Source organism: Melitaea cinxia, chromosome 9, assembly GCF_905220565.1.
Source record: "Melitaea cinxia chromosome 9, ilMelCinx1.1, whole genome shotgun sequence".
NCBI lineage: Eukaryota > Metazoa > Arthropoda > Insecta > Lepidoptera > Nymphalidae > Melitaea > Melitaea cinxia.
Genome location: NC_059402.1, coordinates 3,046,933 through 3,069,581, shown reverse-complemented (window position 1 = coordinate 3,069,581; position 22,649 = coordinate 3,046,933). Strand labels below are relative to the sequence as shown.

At 33.5% G+C, this 22,649-nt stretch overlaps 1 protein-coding gene across 1 annotated transcript in view; it reads left to right on the top strand.

Moving 5' to 3' along the window:
• LOC123656426 (venom carboxylesterase-6-like) overlaps positions 1 to 22,649 on the top strand; it is a 30,799-nt gene that overhangs the window by 5,659 nt on the left and 2,491 nt on the right. Inside the window, exons 2-9 of the mRNA XM_045592113.1 lie at positions 8,163 to 8,259; positions 16,560 to 16,745; positions 17,093 to 17,278; positions 18,879 to 19,069; positions 19,544 to 19,712; positions 20,208 to 20,392; positions 21,186 to 21,336; positions 22,157 to 22,280. Of these exons, the coding sequence (XP_045448069.1) occupies positions 8,163 to 8,259; positions 16,560 to 16,745; positions 17,093 to 17,278; positions 18,879 to 19,069; positions 19,544 to 19,712; positions 20,208 to 20,392; positions 21,186 to 21,336; positions 22,157 to 22,280 (1,289 nt within the window). The remainder of the gene's footprint in view (positions 1 to 8,162; positions 8,260 to 16,559; positions 16,746 to 17,092; positions 17,279 to 18,878; positions 19,070 to 19,543; positions 19,713 to 20,207; positions 20,393 to 21,185; positions 21,337 to 22,156; positions 22,281 to 22,649) is intronic.

Here is a 22,649-nt window from a genome sequence, read left to right as displayed (position 1 = left end):
TTTTAATTATACTTTTAAGGGTGTTTTTGTCTAAAGGCTAAAATCGCTGTAGGCATTTACTTCCTATTAAAATAAAATAAGTATTAATATTAGTTGAAATAAATAAACACTATATTTTTAGGGTGTATATCTTAAATGCTAAAATCGCTATAGAGATTTACGTCCTAGTATATGTAATAACGATTAATTAAAATAATTATATAATTAATAATTTCTTTTTATTTAATTTGAAATAATTAAATAAATACTTTAACTTAAAACTATTGTCTTTTTAAATTTTATAAAGTTAAGTATAAAGAATAACAATGTCGTTTGAAACGTGTGATGCCTCAAGTTTCAAGCTTATCTCGGAATTCATGCCGCGATACGATGGTAATCCGAAACTGTTGAATTATTATATTAGAGAAGTAGAAAACATTTTAAATCTTTTAGATGGTTCAGTTAGAGCTCATCCAGCTATATTATGTTTAATTAAAAGCCGATTAAGTGGATTAGCCACAGAAGCTATCGCGTATGAGGAAACTCTTACCTCTTGGGAAGTCATTAAGGCTGCCCTCATACAACGATTGCGGGAACCGCGTAATGAAATACAATTAATGCAGGAATTAAGTCGTATGAGACGTCATAAAAATGAAGACGCAGAATCGTTTGGCAAACGCTTACGAGATATATTGGATGCACTTTTCTCAGTAGGCGCGCATTCTGATAAATCATATTATGAAAAGATGGTAATAGAACAATATACCAATAATTTAGATTTCCAAGTTTCAATAGGAGTGAGAATAGCTCAGCCGCTTAATTTAGAATCAGCTATAGTTATAGCCAGACAGGAGGAGGCTAGACTTGCATATAGCAAGACATTTAATAATATTCAGGTTAATACACCAACATCATCTCCAGCCAAGGTTAGAGAACCAATTAAAAACGCCATTCAGTTTCCCAATTATACACCATTCGTAAATAACCCAGTCCAAAGACAAAATAACAATTTTGTACCACAAAAAAATAATTTGTCACCTGAGCAACGCCAGCAATGGGTTCAGTCCATGTTACCATGGAAGAATCGCCCTACATCAAGCAACTATAGACCACCAGCGGGAGGTTTTCAAAGAAACTTTCCCCAACAGCAGGTAAGTCAGCCTAAGCAACAAAAAGTTTCAGACGTGACCATGAGATCGGTCAATAGACCTCAAAAGCCACAGTTTGCAGTGGAAGAGTTATACTACACAGGTTCACCCGAAGAACAGCCATACGAAAACGAACAAGGTATGTACCATGAAAATTATCCGTACGATAGCGTATTGAATGAACAATCATATTTAAATGAAGAGGTAAGTGACCAGCAGGTTTTTACGATAAGCCCAGACCCAGGAGAAGAGAAGTAATAAAATTAAACAATCAAGATAAAGACCATCTGCCTTATATAGAATTACCAGAATTTAAAGGTAAGTTCCTAATAGATACTGGTGCTTCTAGATCATTGATATCCCCCGAGGTAATTATTAATTCTATCTTTCAATATTGTGTAGAATTTGAACCGTTCGAAATAAAGACAGCACATGCAACCACACAGCATAATTATGTAGCCTATTTACCATTACCTCCAGCTTTTAACACAGATATAGTTCATAAATTTCTAATATTTGACTTTGACCCGAAGTACAAAGGACTGATAGGTTTAGACCTACTTAAAACATTATGTAGTAATATCGACTTAAAAAATAAGATTTTACATACATCGACAGCAGACTTACCTATTCATTTTGACCATCCCAGTAAAAAATTAACCATCGAACCCAGATGTGAAAAACTTATAGCTTTAAAAACTAATTATTCTGACGGTGAATATATTCATGACGAGTACATTTGGTCTAATGGTTTAAAATCACCCGCGGCAATAGTGCAGGTTAGTAGAGGAAAATTCAAAACTTCCATTATTAATTTTAATACAATTAAGAAAGTAATACGTAATACGGAGAATATTCCTTTAGAATTCTATAACAGTAACTCGAATATAACTCAATGTAGCTTAAATTCTCATACAGTGAACCCGGACTTAGACAAAGAGTTGTGTAATAATTTACGAAAAATACGTACAGACCACATGAATGACGAAGAGCGTCGCGAAATCACAAAGATTTGCTATCGGTACAGAGACATCTTCTACTCTGAAAATATTCCACTTTCTTTCACGCACGATGTTAAGCATAAACTTAGACTGACTGACCAAACCCCAATATTTGTTAGAAATTACCGACAGGCCCCACAACAGTGTAAGGAAATACAACAACAAGTAGATAACTTACTAAAACAGGGTATTATACGTGAAAGTATATCTCCATGGTCTTGTCCCGTCCATATTGTCCCGAAAAAAGCAGACTCATCCGGAAAGGTGAAGTGGAGGCTAGTTATCGACTATAGAAGACTTAATGACCGACTCATAGAGGACAAATACCCCTTACCTAACATTAATGACATCTTAGACAGACTAGGACGAGCACAATACTTCACGACGTTAGATCTTGCTAGTGGGTATCATCAAGTAGAAATGCATCCAGACGATATCGAAAAGACAGCTTTCTCTACCGAGAGAGGACATTACGAGTTTCTTAGAATGCCGTTTGGTCTGAAAAATGCACCTAGCACTTTTCAAAGACTAATGGATCACATCCTTAGAGGTATAGAAAACGTTTTCACTTATTTAGACGATGTCATAATAATATCCACATCATTACAAGAGCACATTGAAAAAATTAAACAAGTTTTTGATAAGTTTAAGATTCATAACTTAAAAATCCAATTAGACAAATCCGAATTTTTGAAAAAGCACGTCAAATTCTTAGGTCATGAACTAACAGAACAAGGAGTCGTTCCAAACCAGGACAAAATTAAAGCCGTTTTGAACTTTCCTTTACCTAAAACCCCTAAAGACATTAAAAGTTTTCTAGGACTAGTAGGGTATTATAGAAAATTCATTAAAGATTTTGCAAAACTGACCAAGCCCATGACTCTATGTCTAAAGAAACATAGTAAGGTAATACATTCACCAGAATTCGTAGAATCTTTTAATAAATGCAAACAAATCTTGACTAATGCACCTATCTTACAATATCCAAATTTTGACCAGACTTTTATACTGACAACAGACGCATCAGACGTAGCCCTTGGTGCAATATTATCACAAGGACCCGTAGGCGCGGATAAGCCCGTAGCTTATGCATCTAGGACTCTTTCTGACACCGAGACTCGCTACTCAACAATAGAAAAAGAATTATTGGCTATAGTATGGGCAGTTAAATACTTCAGACCATACCTTTACGGTCGAAAATTTATAATATATACCGATCATAGGCCCCTAACATGGTTAATGTCGTTAAAAGACCCCAACTCTAAATTAACGCGATGGAGGTTAAAACTAGCCGAGTATGACTACGAGGTTATTTATAAAAAAGGACGACAAAATACAAACGCAGACGCTCTCTCCCGAGTAAAAATTTTCCATAAAAGCATCGATTCTCTTGCAGTAAATCTAGATGACAATGACGATGACGAAATAATAAATAGGATATTTGAGAATGTACGCCGAGAAGAAGAGACCGAAACAGAAACACAACAAGAAATCCCTTCTGTAGGCAATAATACTAATATTGACGAGGACACAACACTTAGACATGACGAACGACCTCTTAGCATAGAACCTGAATCTGACAGTATGAGTGCAATTGACCCTGACAATCTCGTTTCGACCAATCATACCCAACCCGATAATGAAAACCAAGGAATACCAATTTTAGAAGATGCCATAGACAGACAACTTAAGCAATTTCATATTAGATCAACCCCTGGTTCAACTTATAGGGTAGACAATAGATCAACAAGTTCTCGTAAAATTATTAAGGATGTATTCATCCCAGTAAATAATACTGAAAAAGAAATTATACAATTTTTAAAAGAACATACCATAGCCGATCGAGTATTCCATTGTTATTTCTATAATGAAGATCTTTATCACGCATTCTCTAGAGTGTATACAACGATATTCAATGATAGAGGCCCTAAGCTATTGAGATGTACTACACGCGTTACTTTGGTAGAAAATAAGACAGAACAACAAGAAATAATTAAAAAATATCACGAAGGAAAGACGATTCATCGTGGTATCCAAGAAACGTACAAGAAAATCCATAGAAGTTACCATTGGCCCAACATGTTACTCACTATTCAAGCATTTGTCAATCAATGTAATATATGCTTACAAGCTAAGTATGAAAGAAATCCCTTAAGACCCCCATTAGCCCTAACAGAAACACCAACTAAACCTATGCAGCATCTATTCATGGACTTATATTCCACGGAAGGAGCTACTTTTCTTACTATCATCGATAATTTCTCAAAATATGCTCAGGCAATCCCTTTAAGTGCAACTTCTAGCGTACATATAGCAGAAGCCTTATTTGATGTTTTCTCAGTATTAGGAACCCCTTTTAAAATTACAACTGACTCTGACAGTAAGTTTGATAACGATGTCATAAAGGAGATGTGTGCCTTACATGATATCAATATTCATTTCACAACTCCATATAATCCAAATTCAAATTCACCCATAGAGCGTTTTCATTCGACAGTAGGAGAAATAATTAGGATCCAAAGAATGACTAATAAGGACGACCCCATACAATTAATCATGAAATTCTCTGTTATTGCATACAATAATACTATTCATTCAGCAACAGAATACACCCCACATGAGTTACTTTTTGGACATACTGCATCTCGAAACCCCTTAGAGCTTCATTATACTAAACAATTTTACCAAGATTACGTACTTAAGCATCAAAAAAACGCTGAAGCCGTACAGGAGTGTGTTGCAGCAAACATGTCAAAGCACAAGGAACAAATCATAGCAAAACGCAACCAGACAGCAGAGGAAATAACATTTAAGGTAGGTGAAACAGTTTTCAAACAGGTCGCCAAAACCGCGAGAAACAACAAAACGAAGCCGGTATTTAAAGGCCCGTATAAAATCATCCATCTTCATCCCAATAATGTAGCAGAAATTATAGGTAACCATCCTAACTCTAAGTCTATAAGAGTTCACTTCAAACTCCTACGTAGACCTCATCTTGTTCCAGGGTCATCATCTTCATCACCGGATCCTTCGTGTTCCAATCAAAATCCGACGTAGCAATACAACCCATCGATAACACTAACGGAATTCTACTACTTAAACAAGGTCATATCATTAAAGAAATTGATTCCTTTAACCTTGCCTGTACTTACAATATAACTCATCTACATGAAGTTTCCACTAAACTGATGTCCCTATATGCAAGTACAAAAGCAGCCGAAAACAAGACTCCATTAGTAGACCTACATAAAACCTATAGGGATCGGATCGAACACAATCTGAACCTTATTGACAAAAAGTTAAGTTTCATGGCACCTAGAAATAGAGTCAAGCGCGGTCTTATTAACGGTTTAGGTTCATTAGTAAAAGTTATCACTGGTAATTTAGATAACGAAGACGCGATTCGTATAGAAAATGAAATTAATAATATCCGTTTTTCAGTCAATAAAATTAGCAACTCCCAGAAACGAACAGTGTCATTAGCGCAGGATACTATTAATGAATTTTCTATTCAGGTAAATAAGATAAATGAAAATGAAAACCGAATAGCTTCTATGTTAAAAAATATTACCGTAAATGCAAACACTGTTATAAATCAGTTGCACTTTTTAGAGATATACGTACAAATAAGTTTTAGTTTGCAGTTAATTTTAGATAAGCTAATGTTGTTAGAAGATGCTATGTCATTCTCGCAATTAGGCATAATGCATCCTAGTATTATAAACCCACGAAATTTAATTTTAGAATTAAATAATTTGCAGAAAATTTCATCTTTCAAACCAGTTGTAGAGATTTCTATGGAAAATATCCATAAAATAGAAAAGTCTATAGTCGTAAAAGCCTATAGTACAAGACATTCTTTAACTTTCATATTGGAAATCCCATCCACTGATGATAATATATATGATTATATCCACATCTATTCCATCCCTAATAAACAAAACCTTACTATAATTCCTAAGTCCAAATTCCTTGCACTTGGAAGAGATGAGTACGCATACTTAGAGGAAGATTGCAAGAAGATCTCCGATGACACCATGCTTTGCAAATCGTTGGACACAAGAATAATAGAAAAATCAGAAGATTGCATCATCTCTCTTATCAGACAACAAGCTGGAAACTGCACGCATGCTCGTCTAAACTTGAAACGGGGAAAGCTTCAGAAGATATCAGAAACTACGTGGCTAACAATATTAACTGCACCTGAAATCTCAAGAATTCAATGTGGACCCAAAACAAAATATTTGAAAACGTCAAATGTCTTTCTCGTCACCGTCACAGAAGATTGCCAAATTAATTTATTGAACAGAACATTGAGAACACATAGAAATATTATCAATATCAATGAAGTTATCCCGTTACCGAATCAAAACATCATACATGAAGAAGAGGTCAAGTACGAATTACATTTAGACGACCTTTCATTAGACAGCATCCATGAACTCATGAATAAAGCAGAAGACATTCAAGAAGTAGAAGAATCCAACTGGCTCAATACTATGCTAATCCCGAGTTGGTCTACACTACTCCTCTATGTCTTGATAGGAGGCGTAGTCGCGTGGAAAGTATATAGCAGAAGCAAACAGTCAGATGTCAGAACAGAAAGATGTCGCGAGGACGCTCCTGGAAGCTGCGTTACTAGCTTCCATCTTAAGGAGGGAGGAGTTACCACGCCGTAACACAAGAATCCAGCTTACTAAGGAAGAATGGATGGAACATGGGAACAATAGAATAAGCGATTCAGCATTTTGATTGTTTTACAATTTAATTATTAAAATATATTTTAAATCAGTCTTGTATCAACTATCTCAAAGAACAGTTACTTTTATTTTTAATATAATTGTAATTTCATTTTATATTTTTGAATTAATAAATATTGTGAATTTAAATAAAATTGTTTTTAAAAAGACTTTCATCGGTCGCCATATCATAACTCTTGTCACGTTTTTATTTTATTTTTTTTAATTTACATATTCATAGATTAGCCTATATATATTAACTTTTCTCCCCCTCTTCTTTTTAAATGATACCTAATATTATTTATTATATGCGATGACCAGCCTAGAGCCAAAAAAAATGGTGTTGGTAATTCCAGACAAAATCTTCCGCTTTATAGTCTAATATATAAAATTCTCGTGTCATGGTGTTAAACATTGAACTCCTCCGAAACGGCTCGACCGATTTTAATAAAATTTTGTGGGCATATCGGGTAGGTCTGAGAATCGGCCAACATCTATTTTTCATACCCCTAAGTTATAAGGGGGGGGGGGGGGATTAAGCGGGTTAATAACATTTGTGGCAAAACAACGTTTGCGGGGTCAGCTAGTTTTAGTATATTTGTTAAGCGTAGTTTTTAAATAAAAAAATAAACTAAATAATACTCATATATATCACTTCATAAATTAAAAACGTAAAAAATATATCCGCAAGTTAAACACCGAAATAATTTCAAATAAACACTGAAAGAGAACCACGGTTAAAGTTTCTAGATTTGAATTAAATTAAACGGTCGAACTTCTTAGAAAAGCGCGAAAGCACTTCTAAGACAAAGTTCATACATAAACTTTGCTAACAGTAAGACGGAGTTTCTGTAAATGACCTGAGTTCAACTTTCTAGACCACTATCTAGCAATGACGCAACAGTACCTGTTACGCGCTCAACTGGTTCTAAACTATGTAATTATAAGATTATATATATAATTATACTAGCTGAGCCCGCAAACGTTGTTTTGCCATATATGTTATTAACCCTCTACACCTCCCCCTATAACTTAGGGGGATGAAAAATAGATATTGTTCGATTCTCAGACCTACCCAATATGCACACAAAATTTCATGAGAATCGGTTGGAGCCGTTTCGGAGGAGTTTAACTACAAACACCGCGACACGAGAATTTTATATATTAGATAGATAACCTCATAATTATAATTAATTTATCTCCTTAGACTTAAGATCCTTCAAACTGACTTTTTTCGCTTCTAAACAAATACAATTATTTTCTATAATACTAATTTAATATTTTTTGTTTATCAGGAGCCGCAACAGATGAAGCCTTGGGCGGGAGTTTGGGACGCATCCAGACCTCTGGCGAACTGCATGCAATATGAGCCGTTTAAAAAAATGATTGTCGGTAAGATTATACATGTACCTACATATATAACAGTTATTATAATATAAAATATTACTTGATATATGATTTTGAAATCAACATAAAAAATCATCACAACATGATGTTAAACAAAATTAAAAACTATAAAGTTAAGCGAAAGATAAGAGTTATTAGTTTCCGTCGTTGCTATTTCAAATTAATAATTCTACATCAATGAAACACGTCAAGTCACGAGAATTTTCGTCATAGACACATTCCGTCGCAAACCAATAAATAAAGTTGTTTCGTATTGAATATCCAAAATTCGTCGATTTCATTCAGACTTCGGTAATAAAACACGCTTCGACGGAAATGTCTACGTTTGTCAAAAACCGTCGAAATCTGCCAAAGGCTTTAACGTTAAATGACGGAAGTTGGCGAGGTCAAACCCCGCCTGTTATAACGATTTGTGAATTCATCAATATTTGAATTTATACATAGCTCTTCATACATAATTGTTTAAAGTGTTTATAGTGTTTAAAAGTTTGTATGCACCGTCAAACCCTTTGATTTGACAAGCCGCAGAGCAACGATATTATCTATTTCGAAATGTCGAGCTGTATTTAGGACCAAATCCTATTTATTGCACGTGTCTTGAAATGTACGTTTTGTATGCCACACTGCGCCACATTCTCTGACGATCCATTCTTTTCAGTTTCGTACTTACTATTATTATTATAATAATCATTTCACGTACCGTACCGTGGTCTCTATTTTTTGTCTATTGTATTATATTGTATTGTATTGGGCTCGATTTTCCGCATTTAGACACAAAGGTGGTCCATTATGCGTGAAAAGTGGGCTGACTAGTTCAGCCAGCCCAGCTCCTTCCAAAAGCTCAGAAGCCTCCTGGGGCGTTCACAGGCTTCTCGGAGCGTCTTTATTTCCTTAAGGACGGTAGCCCGGTATGCGGCCACTTCCTCGCATTCCATTAATTTTTGTCTATCTGTCTGTCTTTCTTCGGAGGCTTATCTTCGGAGTGGCTGAACCGATTTTTATGCGGTAGTCATTAGAAAACAAAAAAGGTTGGGGAGCAAAACATAGGCTCCTTTTTATCCCGAAATTTCCGCTAAATCGGGGGTTTACGCGGGAAAAACCATGTTTACCGTGTCCAAATACCTAACGCCCAGATAGATAGATATGAAATACCTAAACATTTTTTATTAAATACGACAATTAATTGGGATCAAATTCTTTTTGTTTAGATAATTGTGTTGAATTTTTATGGGACAATCATTAGAAGATATACAGACATAGTGATGAAGGTTATAGACTACTTTCCTCAAATTAACGCGGGTGAAACCGCGCTGCACAGCTAGTATATATATACATACTAGCTGTGCAGCCTAAACATACATAACAGGAAGGAAACCAGGATCTGATGATGGGATCCCAGAGAAATCGAGGGAAACTCTCGAAAATCCGCATAAATTTTTACTGGGTGTACGGATTTCAATGATTTTTAATTTAATCGAAAGCCGATGTTTATCATGTGGTCACATTTAACTTTCATCGAGATCTGATTACAACTTTTGGAGTAATCTTTGATAATGCGTATTTATTTGACTATTTTTTTGTGTACCTACGTTGTATTACTTGTCGATATAATTGAAGTCGGTTTTTCTTCGTTTGCCTGCAGACACGATTATTATTACAATACTCTAGCGCGATTCAGCAATGACTCGCAGTATGTTACTCTCACACTCGTTTTTTATTTATAAATTATATTTATTATTTTAACTACTTTTATTATATTGATTATAATAATTATCAAAATATATCATATTTCATTAGAGTATTAAATAGGGTACCGATTTTTTTATACATGAGAATTCCATGACCTAGAAAGGAATTTATTTATATATTATAGGTATTTATTTATATATAAGTATTATTTCTATGTATTTATCGAAAAAAAGTATATGTAGCTATATTAGTCGGCTGTTATTTATAACACAAGCACTACCTTACCTACCGTTGAAATAGACGACCATGTGTGTGTGTGTGTGTGTGTGTTATAGATATTTATTTATTCACGTACATACTTCAAAAATACCTTGTTTATGAAACTTCGTATAAATACCATATAACGTATAACGATCAATCAATATCTTGAAAATACAATATCTCCGTTTTAATACAAACATATAATATAATAGTAATTATTTTACGCTAATAAAAGAAAAAAAAGTTAAATAGTAACAATTAATTAAATATCTACATAGACCGTCTTATCGCTAGAAAAGCGATCTCTTCCAGACAACCTTTGGGTATAGGATACGACATAGAAAAATATTTAATATTTGAAGTTCATTAATTTTAATTTCATTAAATTTTATAAATCCTGCAACACTCAACAGCCTCCAATAGTATTATGTCCCAATTTGGGGGTCCAGAAACACACAATATACCACCAAAAACGCCCCGACGACGTCAAACGTCTGTACGGCTCCATACGCTTCAGCCTGTAATATCCCACTACTGGACATAGGCCTCTTTCCCCATGTAGGATAAGGATCAGAGCTTAGTCCACCACGCTGCTCCAATGCGGGTTGGCGGATATAGTTCCTACTATGAGTAACGATCGCTATCAGGTGTACATGATAACAACCGGGACCGACGGCTTAACGTGCTCTCCGAGGCACGGTGGGGAGACCCACAAGGACTGCACAAACACCCAGACCACGGCAAACACCTGTATGGCTAATACAAATGTTTGTCATGTGCGGGGATCGAACCCGCAACCACCAGCGCAACAGGTTTGTAATGTACGTCGTCACTATCGATATCGTTGTAAAAGTTATTATCATAATTATATAACAGTTAAAATATTGTTTTGTTTACTGTCCTACTACCGTTGGTGTCAGCAGTATTAATTATATCTTCTGAAGCCCGGAGCTACATATTCTATTTCCACTTAAAACGTTTCATATCATATATCTAACGTGATACTCCAATGTATGTGGTCTTCGATATTTACAAACACGTCCACCAATTGTTTTATCTCATTTATGATACATTTAATTAATATATATTTTTTTTGTTATTGCTTTTTAATTATCGTATTGCATAATTAATTTTCGTAAAATTAATTTAACATTTACAAATTTAAAAAAAAAAGTGTGTGTGTAAGTTTCGACTCACAACTGGAGTTTACTCCTTCAAATCGACTGTCTAAATAAGCACAAAATAGGCTTACTAGTCTAAGAAAAAGATTAAAACTATATAGAAATGATAATTAATCGAATCAAATAACGCCATCTATCCATATTATTAGTTTTTTTTATTTATTATGTTGTATTAAGAAAAGCATACATTACATTATATTTAATTGCAAAAAAGCCTTTAAGTTTGTCCGCAAGTAACAGTGTCACACATTTTACATAAGACTTATAATATATTGCTATAACATTTACAGTTCCGTTCGCAAAAAACGTAACGAGGTCATTCGTTCAGTAGATTTATATGCCTTGTATTTAAAAATTGTAAACGTGTTTATAAAATATATGTTTTGAGCCTATTGACAGAATATCTCAGATAAAACAAAAATAAAACAACACAGCAACACAACTGTTCCGCGCCTATAATATCAATATAAATACAAACATACAAAATAATGTTATATTTATGTACGTTACGACCTGTTTACCTCTTTCCACTAGCTCGCGCTAGCGGAAAGTAGCTCAAAAGCTCTAAAAGTAGCTCTGTGATATTCTACTGGTATTATAGAAATCAACGATGGCAAGCGTAGCTAGGAAAGTAAGATAAAGGTGGGCAATGATTATTTTGTATCTTTATTCAAGTAAATCGACAGTATTACAAAATGATCAAAAGGCCTTCTTGGCCACTTGAAAAATACAAGATGATGGTAATATGAATAATAAATTACATTGTTCGTTGCTAGGCGACAGTTTGTATTTTATCTCTCATTTGATTGAAATTAATTCATCTTAAAATGAAATAAAAAATATAATAACGCTAATGACTATTTCACAAGATTATAAAATATGTCCTTTAGATGAGGCTCTAATTGTTGGTAATATCAATGCAATAGCTTTTACAAAAGAGATCTAAAAACAGAAGTTCCCAACTAGGGGTAGAGGAATATGAAGTGAGGCTGAAACTGTTGGAAACGCTGTCGAATGAATAAAGAGGGGTTCAAAACATGTACTTTTTCAAAGGAAAAACTAATTTAACGCGTCAATTAAATATTCCAATATCTCATTAATTCTATCGTTCATTGTTTTGAAACTTGCTGATAGCTTGCAAAACTGATATTAAAATCGACTAACTACTACAGAACAGCCAACAAAATGACAATGTCAAAAACATTTTTTTTTTCTTTTATTTTAAGTGTTTTTGTGTAACTTAAAATTGATGAGACGCTAAAACAGAAAAGAAAAATTGTTTTAATCGTTAAAATATTACTTATGATTGAGGAGGGCTTAACAATTGAAAGGCTGAAAACCCTGTTTAAGGTGTATTCTTAATCATAACAATGATACGCCAATGCGTACGCCTGTACTAACACTTACAATATCAAATTTTACCATGACGTTACCATGACATTTCCCTTTGATTATGACACTCTTCGAACACTCCGTGACCTATTTTTTAGTTCGTGCAAAATTAATAAGGGCTGAAAAAGCGACGAGAATAAGAACGATTGAGTTTCCTGAAGCCTTAAACAGTATTTTACGAATGAAGACAAATAACATTTTTAATTAAAGCTGATAAATTTATTGGTATAAACGAAGTATTAAAAGTTTTCTGAACAATCATGAGAATTTCTCTTCATAAATAGTTTGAAAAGCCACAAAAATCATCAAGTACTATCTTATATATAAAATTCTCGTGGCACAATGTTAGTTACAATACTTCTCCGAAACGGCTGGACCGATTTTTATGAAATTTTGTGTGCATATCGGGTGTGTCAGAGAAGCATTCATACCTTAAGTTGTAAGGTAGGGGGATTTAGGGGGTTAATAACATATATGACAAAACAACGTTTGCGGAGTCAGCTAGTATACCTAATATAAATACGTATACAAATAAAACCTTATCTACATATATTATACCAAATATCCAACGTCATCCTCGTTTAAAAAATAGGCAATATTCATATGTGTGCATTTAGATCTTTATCTATACCACTAACTATGAAAACTTCAGTAAAGCGTCGTTCAAATAGGCTTCATTTTAATGATAGTTCAACAGTGTTATAATTGACAAATAGCTTAACGCGCTTTATTCGTAATTAATTTGTGTTTCGAACATAAATAACGATTGTTTTGTTTTCATTTCACAGTTAATTAATCAGTTCTCAAATTATCATATGTTTATCACATTATTCCTGTGAGACAAAACTATTTTCGTAATAAAATGTTATTCTTTTATTAACATTGATTTCCTTTAAAATAATATTGTGTTTAATTTTTTGTTACAAAAAAAAATTGTAAACAAATTTAATCTAAAAAAAAACTTTAACTTCTGTATCTGTTCGTAGTTAATCCGTAAGTGTACAACAATAGGTATATAGTACACATGTCGGAAGTGAAACTTCTTTGGCAAACTAATTTTTAAGTCTCTTTTATATTTATACAAATCTAAAGCTTTAGATTTCCGTTCCAGCGTCATCGACAAAAACGTTGCCGTTTCATCAATACGCAACGTACACGTTTCATCCGTAAAAATTTTACCCCCATGCGTCTAATGAAGTTTCACTTCAATAAAGCCCCTATAGTTCTCAGCATAATTTTTAAAATATTGTTAACTTACGCACAAATGCACATGAGTAAAACAAATTACTTAAAAAAAGAAGTTTATAAATAAACGTTAATTTAGTGTCTATTCCAAATTTACGTCACGTGCGATCGATACAACGCACCGCTGCGTAACACTGCATTTGTGACCGAATTATTTACGCTGCATTGCGTCACAAAAGATAAATGAAATGACAGTCTAAATAAAATATTTTCACAACATCATATAATTAAATAAAAATTAAAATATCCCTTACCTATTGTGAGTCATGATATATGTATATAGATATACGTGAAGCAATAACTAAGTCCCCTTTTTTACGAAAATTGCGCGGACGGAGGAGTATGAAATTTGAGTGCAGAATGCCATTTTTTTTTAAATTATGCATAAAAATATATGAAATCAATAAAAAAACGTTACACATACTACCATGTATTTGACACACACACACACACGCATAAATTATACTCTTTTGTTGATCGTTAAAGCCTGTGGTCGAATTGAAAAATTAAAAAAAAGTTTCTTTATTTTCATAATTTTTTGATTTTCTTTAATTTAAATTTTTATTTATGGTTGAATTTCGACCTTTGGGCGACCACTAATAAGCATAAATATAAAGTTTTTTAAATGCTTTTTATTATTATTATATTTGAAACTAGTGACCCGCCCCGGCTTCGCACGGTTCCAACAACTATCATTGTTCCTCTACTATATTATGCATGTATTATACATATAAACCTTTCTCTGAAATCACTCAGTTTACTAAAGAAAACCGCCTCAAAATCCGTTTCGTAGTTTTAAAGATCTAAGCATATAGACAGCGGGAAGTGACTGTGTTTTATACTATGTAATGATAATTATTCAACAAGTAGATACAGCGTGGTCAAGATACCTACATACAGAAAGACAAACAAAAGTTATTAAAAATACAATTTAGGCTTCAATACCAATTATAAGAACCTATTCTAATTTTTTTTACAGAAACATTAATTATACCAAATGCTTAAAAACATTTTTCGTATATTTTTTTATTTTTAATACTGGCAGCAATTAGTAACATAATACGTTTGCAGTAACACAGTACAAATATAGGCCGTAGATGACCCGCGTAGTTTTGCTTGTTTTGTTTTTACTTTTGCTATAAGAAAATTTCTTATTATTCGATTATTTATAATCCTCATTAATAAACAGCTTTTTATAGATAAAAAATCGCTTAAAACCAACAAAACTAGTTTTTAAAGCATAAAAAATTAATTAAATAGGTACCATATACGCGTATATGTATGTACATCAGTTCTGTTCGCGTATTTGTGCATTTGCATAGTATACGGGTTTGGGCGTGGGTGCGTGCGTGTGTTCGTGGGTACTTACGCGCCTGCGTGCGTGTGTGTGTGCGTATATGCGTGCGTGCGTACCTGCGTGCGTGCGTTCGGGCGTGGGTATTTGTGTCCTCAAGCGATCCGCCTCTAACTAAGACCTAAAACGTTATTTCAACTAAAGGTAATAAGATCGAAAGGTAATAAGATCGTGGCTTTAAAATATAATAATACACAAATGTAGTTAATCTATTCTCCGGCTTTTAAGCCGTTTTTGAAACCTTTTTCCCACCTTTGTTCTTGCAAATCTATCATATCTTCATCTTGTATTTCAATAAGAGTTTTATATACCCAAATTAAGTTAATAAGCTATACATTTCATGCATAAAAATAATATCTTATTTACTATCAATATGTTTAATAATTTAACTTCTTTCACAAAAGGTCGATATCTGTTAGAGATTGCTAGTAGCAATAAGACCACTTTTGCTCCTTAAACTTGTATCTGGTGTTCTTTTTATTACTCACTGTAATTGCAGTAACTGCAATAAAATTTCTCTTTTTTATCAAAATATATTTAAATCGCATCGCTTTTTGGAGTTAACTTAACTTTACGTAAAATTTACCTGTAGAAAAATGAATATACGTATTATATTAATACTCAGTCAGTTAGTCAGTCAGTTAGTCAGTTAGTCAGTCAAGTATATTAAAAACTAGCTGATCTGGCGAAAGTCGTAGTACCATTTTTATTTTCGTAGATACATTTTTTTTTTTAATTTTCTTTTATACAAACCTTCTTCTAACTATAACGACCGCAATAAAAGAATTATCCCAATTTGTGCAATCTCTCGGAAGTACATACATTTCGGAGGTACTTTATTCACTCGACGGAGCAAAACACTACTTGGAAACAGTATTATTTGGCCGAGATCTTCTGAAACTTTTTGTTGCCTTCTAAAACCAGGTTCAGTTACTCGACAAAACTAATACACACTTTATTCATTTACGAATAACAAAAAAGGGTAATATAGAAATAGAAAAACCAAAATATGAATCTGGCTTCAGAGTAACGAACCATGAAATGTCTACTATCTATGGTCATGACTTACTAAAGAAATTAAGAAAAAAAATTAATAGGTTTTTGAAATGTCGATGACCAGTTCGAAAATAAAGGAGGTTAATATTTTTTCGTGTTTTTTTTAGGTAATGAAGACTGCCTTTATGTTAACGTTCACTCTACAAATGTGGACGCAAGAGCATCGTTACCAGTACTGGTGTTCATCCACGGTGGAGCCTTCATGTACGGAGCAGGATCTCTGTATGACGCGTCGCATTTCATGGACACTGACATGGTTGTAGTCACCTTCAACTACCGCCTTGGACCTCTAGGTGAGGCATACTTGGGAGGAAAAATATAAAATTACGTTTTTATTACATAATCATTAATATGATTTAACTATTTCACCCTTTCGCACTGTTTACAATGCTTCGAATGACGGTATATTTATTTTTTACAATACTGTATTTAAAAAATTATATAGAAATTATATGTTATAATAAAATTTAATTTTTTATTATTCTAATCTACCACATTTTTTTGCATACAGCCTATTATTTTAAATGTTATATTGTACCTTTCATAATGTAAAATTACCTTGTTAAAGTATAAATAGTAATTTATTTTGTAAGCAATAACCCCTTACTGTAATAAAAGTAAATAAAATATTTATTCCTAGGTTTCCTCAGCACTGGCGATGAAGTTATACCAGGTAACGCAGGGTTGAAAGACCAAGCTTTCGCCCTGAAGTGGGTTAGAGACAACATTATGATGTTCGGTGGCAACCCTGACAGCGTCACACTCTGTGGTTGCTCTGCTGGTGGCGCGAGCGTACACTACCAGTATCTCTCACCTCATTCCAAAGGTAACTGATAAAATTGTGTATTTTTGATCACACGAAGCTAGTCGTATTTATAGTCCGTTGGCGCAGTTTGCAATTACTCTGATTTCTACTCCAGGGATTGCGTATTCGATTCCCACCCGAGTACGGAAGTAATATGAGGTAATATATGTATAAATACATAATAATGCATATATATAAGTACGATTATCGCAGAAATATATCTATATTAGCCAGTTGTTATTTTATTGTGTGATTACGGCAGTAAAGAATATAGCCACCGCCTCTCTTCCCGTGGGTGTCGTGTGAGGCGACTAAGAGATAACACAGTTCCACTACCACCTTGGAACTTAAAAAGTCGGCTGATGGCGGGATAATCATCCAACTGCTGGCTTTAAAATACACAGGCCGAAAACGGGCAGCAGCGTATTCGGTGTGACAAATGGCCTTGCGGTCACTAACCCGTCTGGCCAGTGTGGTGACTATGGGCAAAACACATGAGTTCACGCCGTTTTTGGCTGGGATTTTGGAGAACTATGTGCAGCAGTGGACTGCGATAGGCTGAACTGATGATTTAAAAAGTAGGTATTAGCTTACATCATAGGACAGACAACAATGTGTATTTAAACATATATTATTATAATTAAAGGTTGCATGTAGTAGATAAGTAATTAACACAACCCTAATTCCTCATTTACTGCATCTCATTATAGCGTCTCCTTTAAAAACATGTATATTAAAATGTATTCGATCCGAGAGTAAGAGTGCAATGTCTTGCAATCCTTGAAAGAAAGTTTACATTTACATAAGGTACTTAGAATATTTACATAGTGTTAAGTCTTTTATCCATTTACTTAAGAGGTATTTTATTAGTATGTTGCAACAGCGCTATCTTTAACATTAACTAACTATATTTAACTTTGAAATGAGTAACTAAATAAACCATGTTATTTTAGTTTACTACAGCTAGGACTAATTCTACGATTATATTTGTGTAAAAATGGGCATCATCTAATATTAACGTTATAAAGAGGTTAATTTTTTTAGGTTATCTGTTAATATTTTAAGGCTAATTTCTGGAACTTCTTAATCGGCAACATTTGTGTGCCAATAGACTGTTTAAGAGACTATTTTAGCAAGCCATACCTCTTGCTTACCACTGACATTAGAACTAAATTAAATAAACTCGTCACATTATTTATAAGTAAATAATTTAACAAATATTATTTCACAGTTTTCTTGAAATTTCTAACGAGCCTTTTCTTTACGGCAAAACACGTGATATTTTTCTTCAGCGAAACCTGAGTGGTCACGTTGATAAAAATTGGCAATTTTTATTTATTTTTCTATTATAAAACAAGTATAATACAATACTATCTAATATTACGGTTGACTGTAAATCGTTTATTTATTTATATGTATATTACGATGAACCAGATTTTCTACAAAGTGTGTTGATTACACGAAGATATGTTATTACATCTACGTCATATCTTTTTATACCTTTACCTAAATAAAACATTTTACAACCCTTTCACTTATAATCAAAATAAACATTTACAACCCTTTCTTTTATAAAGATTAAATATTATAGATAACATATTGTTTTCTTTATTTTCAATAGACACATTCCACCGTGGCATTGCCTTCAGTGGTTCAGCGTTATCATCGTGGACTCACGCTGTGAAACCAGCAGAGAAGGCAAAGACCTTAGCCGGTATTGTAGGATGCCCCACAGGATCTAGCAAGGAGATGGCAGACTGTCTTAAGTACAGACCTGCAGAAGTTATCGTCAATGCCCAAATTGAAATGTTGGTGAGTATTTTTCATTAAACAGACCTTAAATATATTTAATTTTTTCCAATTAGCAGAAAACCTGAATTAAAACACCAAATACCGTAGTTTAGTGTAAAACCTTATGGTAAAGGTAACAAGGCCTAGTTTGTTAAATTCCAATTTCCCTCTATCCCGAAATTATTGCATTAGCTTCCTTAAGGACCTCTTTTTTAATTTTGCTATAGATTACACATATTCAGACACACATTATTTCTATATACTTATAAAATTACAAAACTTAGTAAAATTAGAATTCATTTGAAGATATACCTCGTTGTTTTGATTACATTATTTGTTTTGTACTGCTGCTTTTCAATCAAATAAATAACTTATTATAAAAATAACTTCTTATCGTATTTCATATTATTTGCTTAGTGCTGAGTTTATAAGCGGGACTTATTACAAATGTCGATTTATTAATAATATTAATAATCTTTTTTTTTCTTTGTATAGGACTGGAAAGTCCACATGTTCACACCATTCACACCAACCGCTGAAGCTCCAGGCACGCGAAATCCATTCTTAAACCAATACCCATACATCGCAAGTCAGGCGGGTGCTATGAAGCCAATTCCCCTTATCGCTGGTGTAACATCTGAGGAAGGATTGTACCCAGCTTCAGGTAAATTAAATATTACTATTTATATGAAAAAATATCAAAAGGTAATTCTGTACTGCATAACACTATTTAATTTATTAAAAAAAATTGGTGGTCTGTAAAGTTGGTTTACGGACGATAGTTTAACGTGACGACATCATAACAAAACAAGGCCAATTGAATGGAAAAAGGACAATGAGTCATCATTTTTCGTGCATGCAGCCGCCGTTAACGATTTAGTAGACGTTGTCACGATCGATTATATTTTACAATTCGTCAACCCGCATTGGAGCACCGTGGTGGATAAATCTCTGATCCTTCTCGTACATGGGGAATGAGGCCTATGCCCAGCAGTGGGATATTACAGGCTGAAGGATATTTTACAAGACATCCACACATGAAATTATACAATTATATTATTGTACAATAAAAATTTTTTTTACGAACAACAATCAGTTTATCAACCCGTTTAATATTTCAAAACATTATTCATTCATTATGTGCTATAATTGTTCACAGTCTACCAGACGCATCCAAGCTTACTAGCAGAATTAGAATCAAGATGGGAGCACCTTGCTGCAAATATCTTCGAATATAATGACACATTACCATTGGAAATGAAGGCTACAGTTGCGAACAAGATCAAGCAGCACTACTTGGGAGGAAAGCCCGTCAGCCAAGAGACTTTCCCAAAATTGGTTGAAGTATGTATTTTTTTAATATAGACGTTCAGTTTTAGCCACTTCAATTTCCACTTTTCCAAAAATAACTGACCTGATTGTGGTCCGATTTTTTGGCATTTGTATATATATATATATATATATATATATATATATATATATATATATATATATATATATATATATATATATATATATATATATATAACTAGCTATGCGCGCGACTTCGTCTGCGTAGAATTTCACAAAAAAGTTATTCTACAATTCGCAGAGTTATAAAATAAATAAATTTTCTAAATAAAAGTCTAAGTTACTCCTTACTACATCAGCTATCTGTCAGTGAAAGTTAGTCGTCAAAACAGAGATTAGTCAGAGATTAGCCGGAACAAACAGACAGACAGACAGACAAAAATTATAAAAAGTGTTATTTTAGTATATGTACCATCTATACATCTATATGTATTTATTAAAAAGCGGTTAATTTAATATTACGAATATACACTCCAATAATATTTTATTCATATTTATATGTATATAGATATACCTACCACGTGTAAAAATTTCAAAGACGTATTTTTGACTCATATCTTCTCTTCTTAGTTTATGATCTGAACTAAATATTTTGTAATCGTATTTCATTAAATACCTTGGACGTATTAGTACGCTATTCTCCTACCAGTTTGACGAAAATTTAATCCAAAAACTAGTTAAGTTTAAGCCTTTTTGGGAGTCTTGGATGGGAGTACCCATTAACCCATGAAAATATAGCGCAACACGCTTACACCCATGGTGAGAATAACAAACTATTATTTTTCAGGCTCTTGGAGACCGCCTCTTCACTGCGCACGTTGGCAAATTGGTCCAAATCCATGCCCTACGATCCAAGCAACCAACTTACTTGTACCGTTACGCTTATCGCGGCCTATACAGCTTGTCTAACTTAATGGCTGAAAGGGATGATGACTATGGTAATTAAATATACAATATTGCAGTTTAGAGGTCACATAAACATGGCTTATTTCACCGTCGAATTAGAGAAAATAAGCTTTAGTTCGTAATTTGAAGCATGCAATGTTGAAATTAATACGCCCTCAACGCTTTGGAAATTAAAATGTAAATAAAAAAGGCATGGGCACTTAAGAGCCTATGGATGTTAAAAAGTATATTTAAAAAAAAAAACATGACTTATTCACCTTGACTTTTGATTTACATTGTTTATACGATTTTCTAAATAATAATAATAATGTAACCTTTATTCGATGTTATTTATATAATTATGTATACTTGGATCACGATTCAGCCTGTAACATCCCACTGAAATATAGACTTCTTTCTCCATGTTGGAGCAGGATTGGATTAATCCAACACGCTATTGGCGAGGGTTGGCGGATATGTTCCTTGCTATGAGTAATGATCGCTATCAAATATTTATGATAACAACTAGGACCGACGGCTTAACGTGCTCTCCGAGGCACGGTAGGGAGACCCACAAGGACAGACATCCAAACCTGGAAAGAAATATTTGTACATATACAAATATCCATCCCGAATGGGAATCGAACCAAACCCGCAAACCGCCGGTTTTTTGCCAATTACACGCACCACCACACCAGAGCAGTTGTTGGAGTTGTATAAGTTAAAAGAAATATTTATAAGGCTATAATATATTGACAATGAATACTAAGCTTATTGAATTTTTATCATTTTCTGATTTTATTTTACAAATTACCTACGTATATAGACTATTTACCTGGTAGATAAACCTATAAATACTTTTTATTGTTACAGGTGTAAGCCACGCCGATGATGTAATGTCAGTATTTAAGTTCTTACCAAATTTCAGCATGAGAGAGGAGGATATTAAAATGAGGAATGCTCTCATTAAAATGATCTACACCTACATGACAACAGGGTAAAATGCATAATAATTTTAATCATAATTATGAAAATAAGTTAGCCAATTATTCTTAGTTGTGTCATAATGCGAAAGTAATCTTACCTGTGTCGGTTGCGCTTTCAGGCCTAAATCACTTAACTGATTTTTATGAAATTTATTACAAAAAAAAACGTTTCAGAAAACGGCGTGAAGTTATTAAAATAATGGGTGAAAGTTTTGTTATGTTTCGTCACTATCAAAAATAAAACGAAGTACGTGCGGTTTTCGCAAAATAAATATTAAAAAAATTAAAAATACTGCCTAAATTATTTCAACGCGAACGAATTCGGGTAGCTAAACTAGTTTTTAAAAAAATATTCCAATATTATATATTGTAAAGCGAGA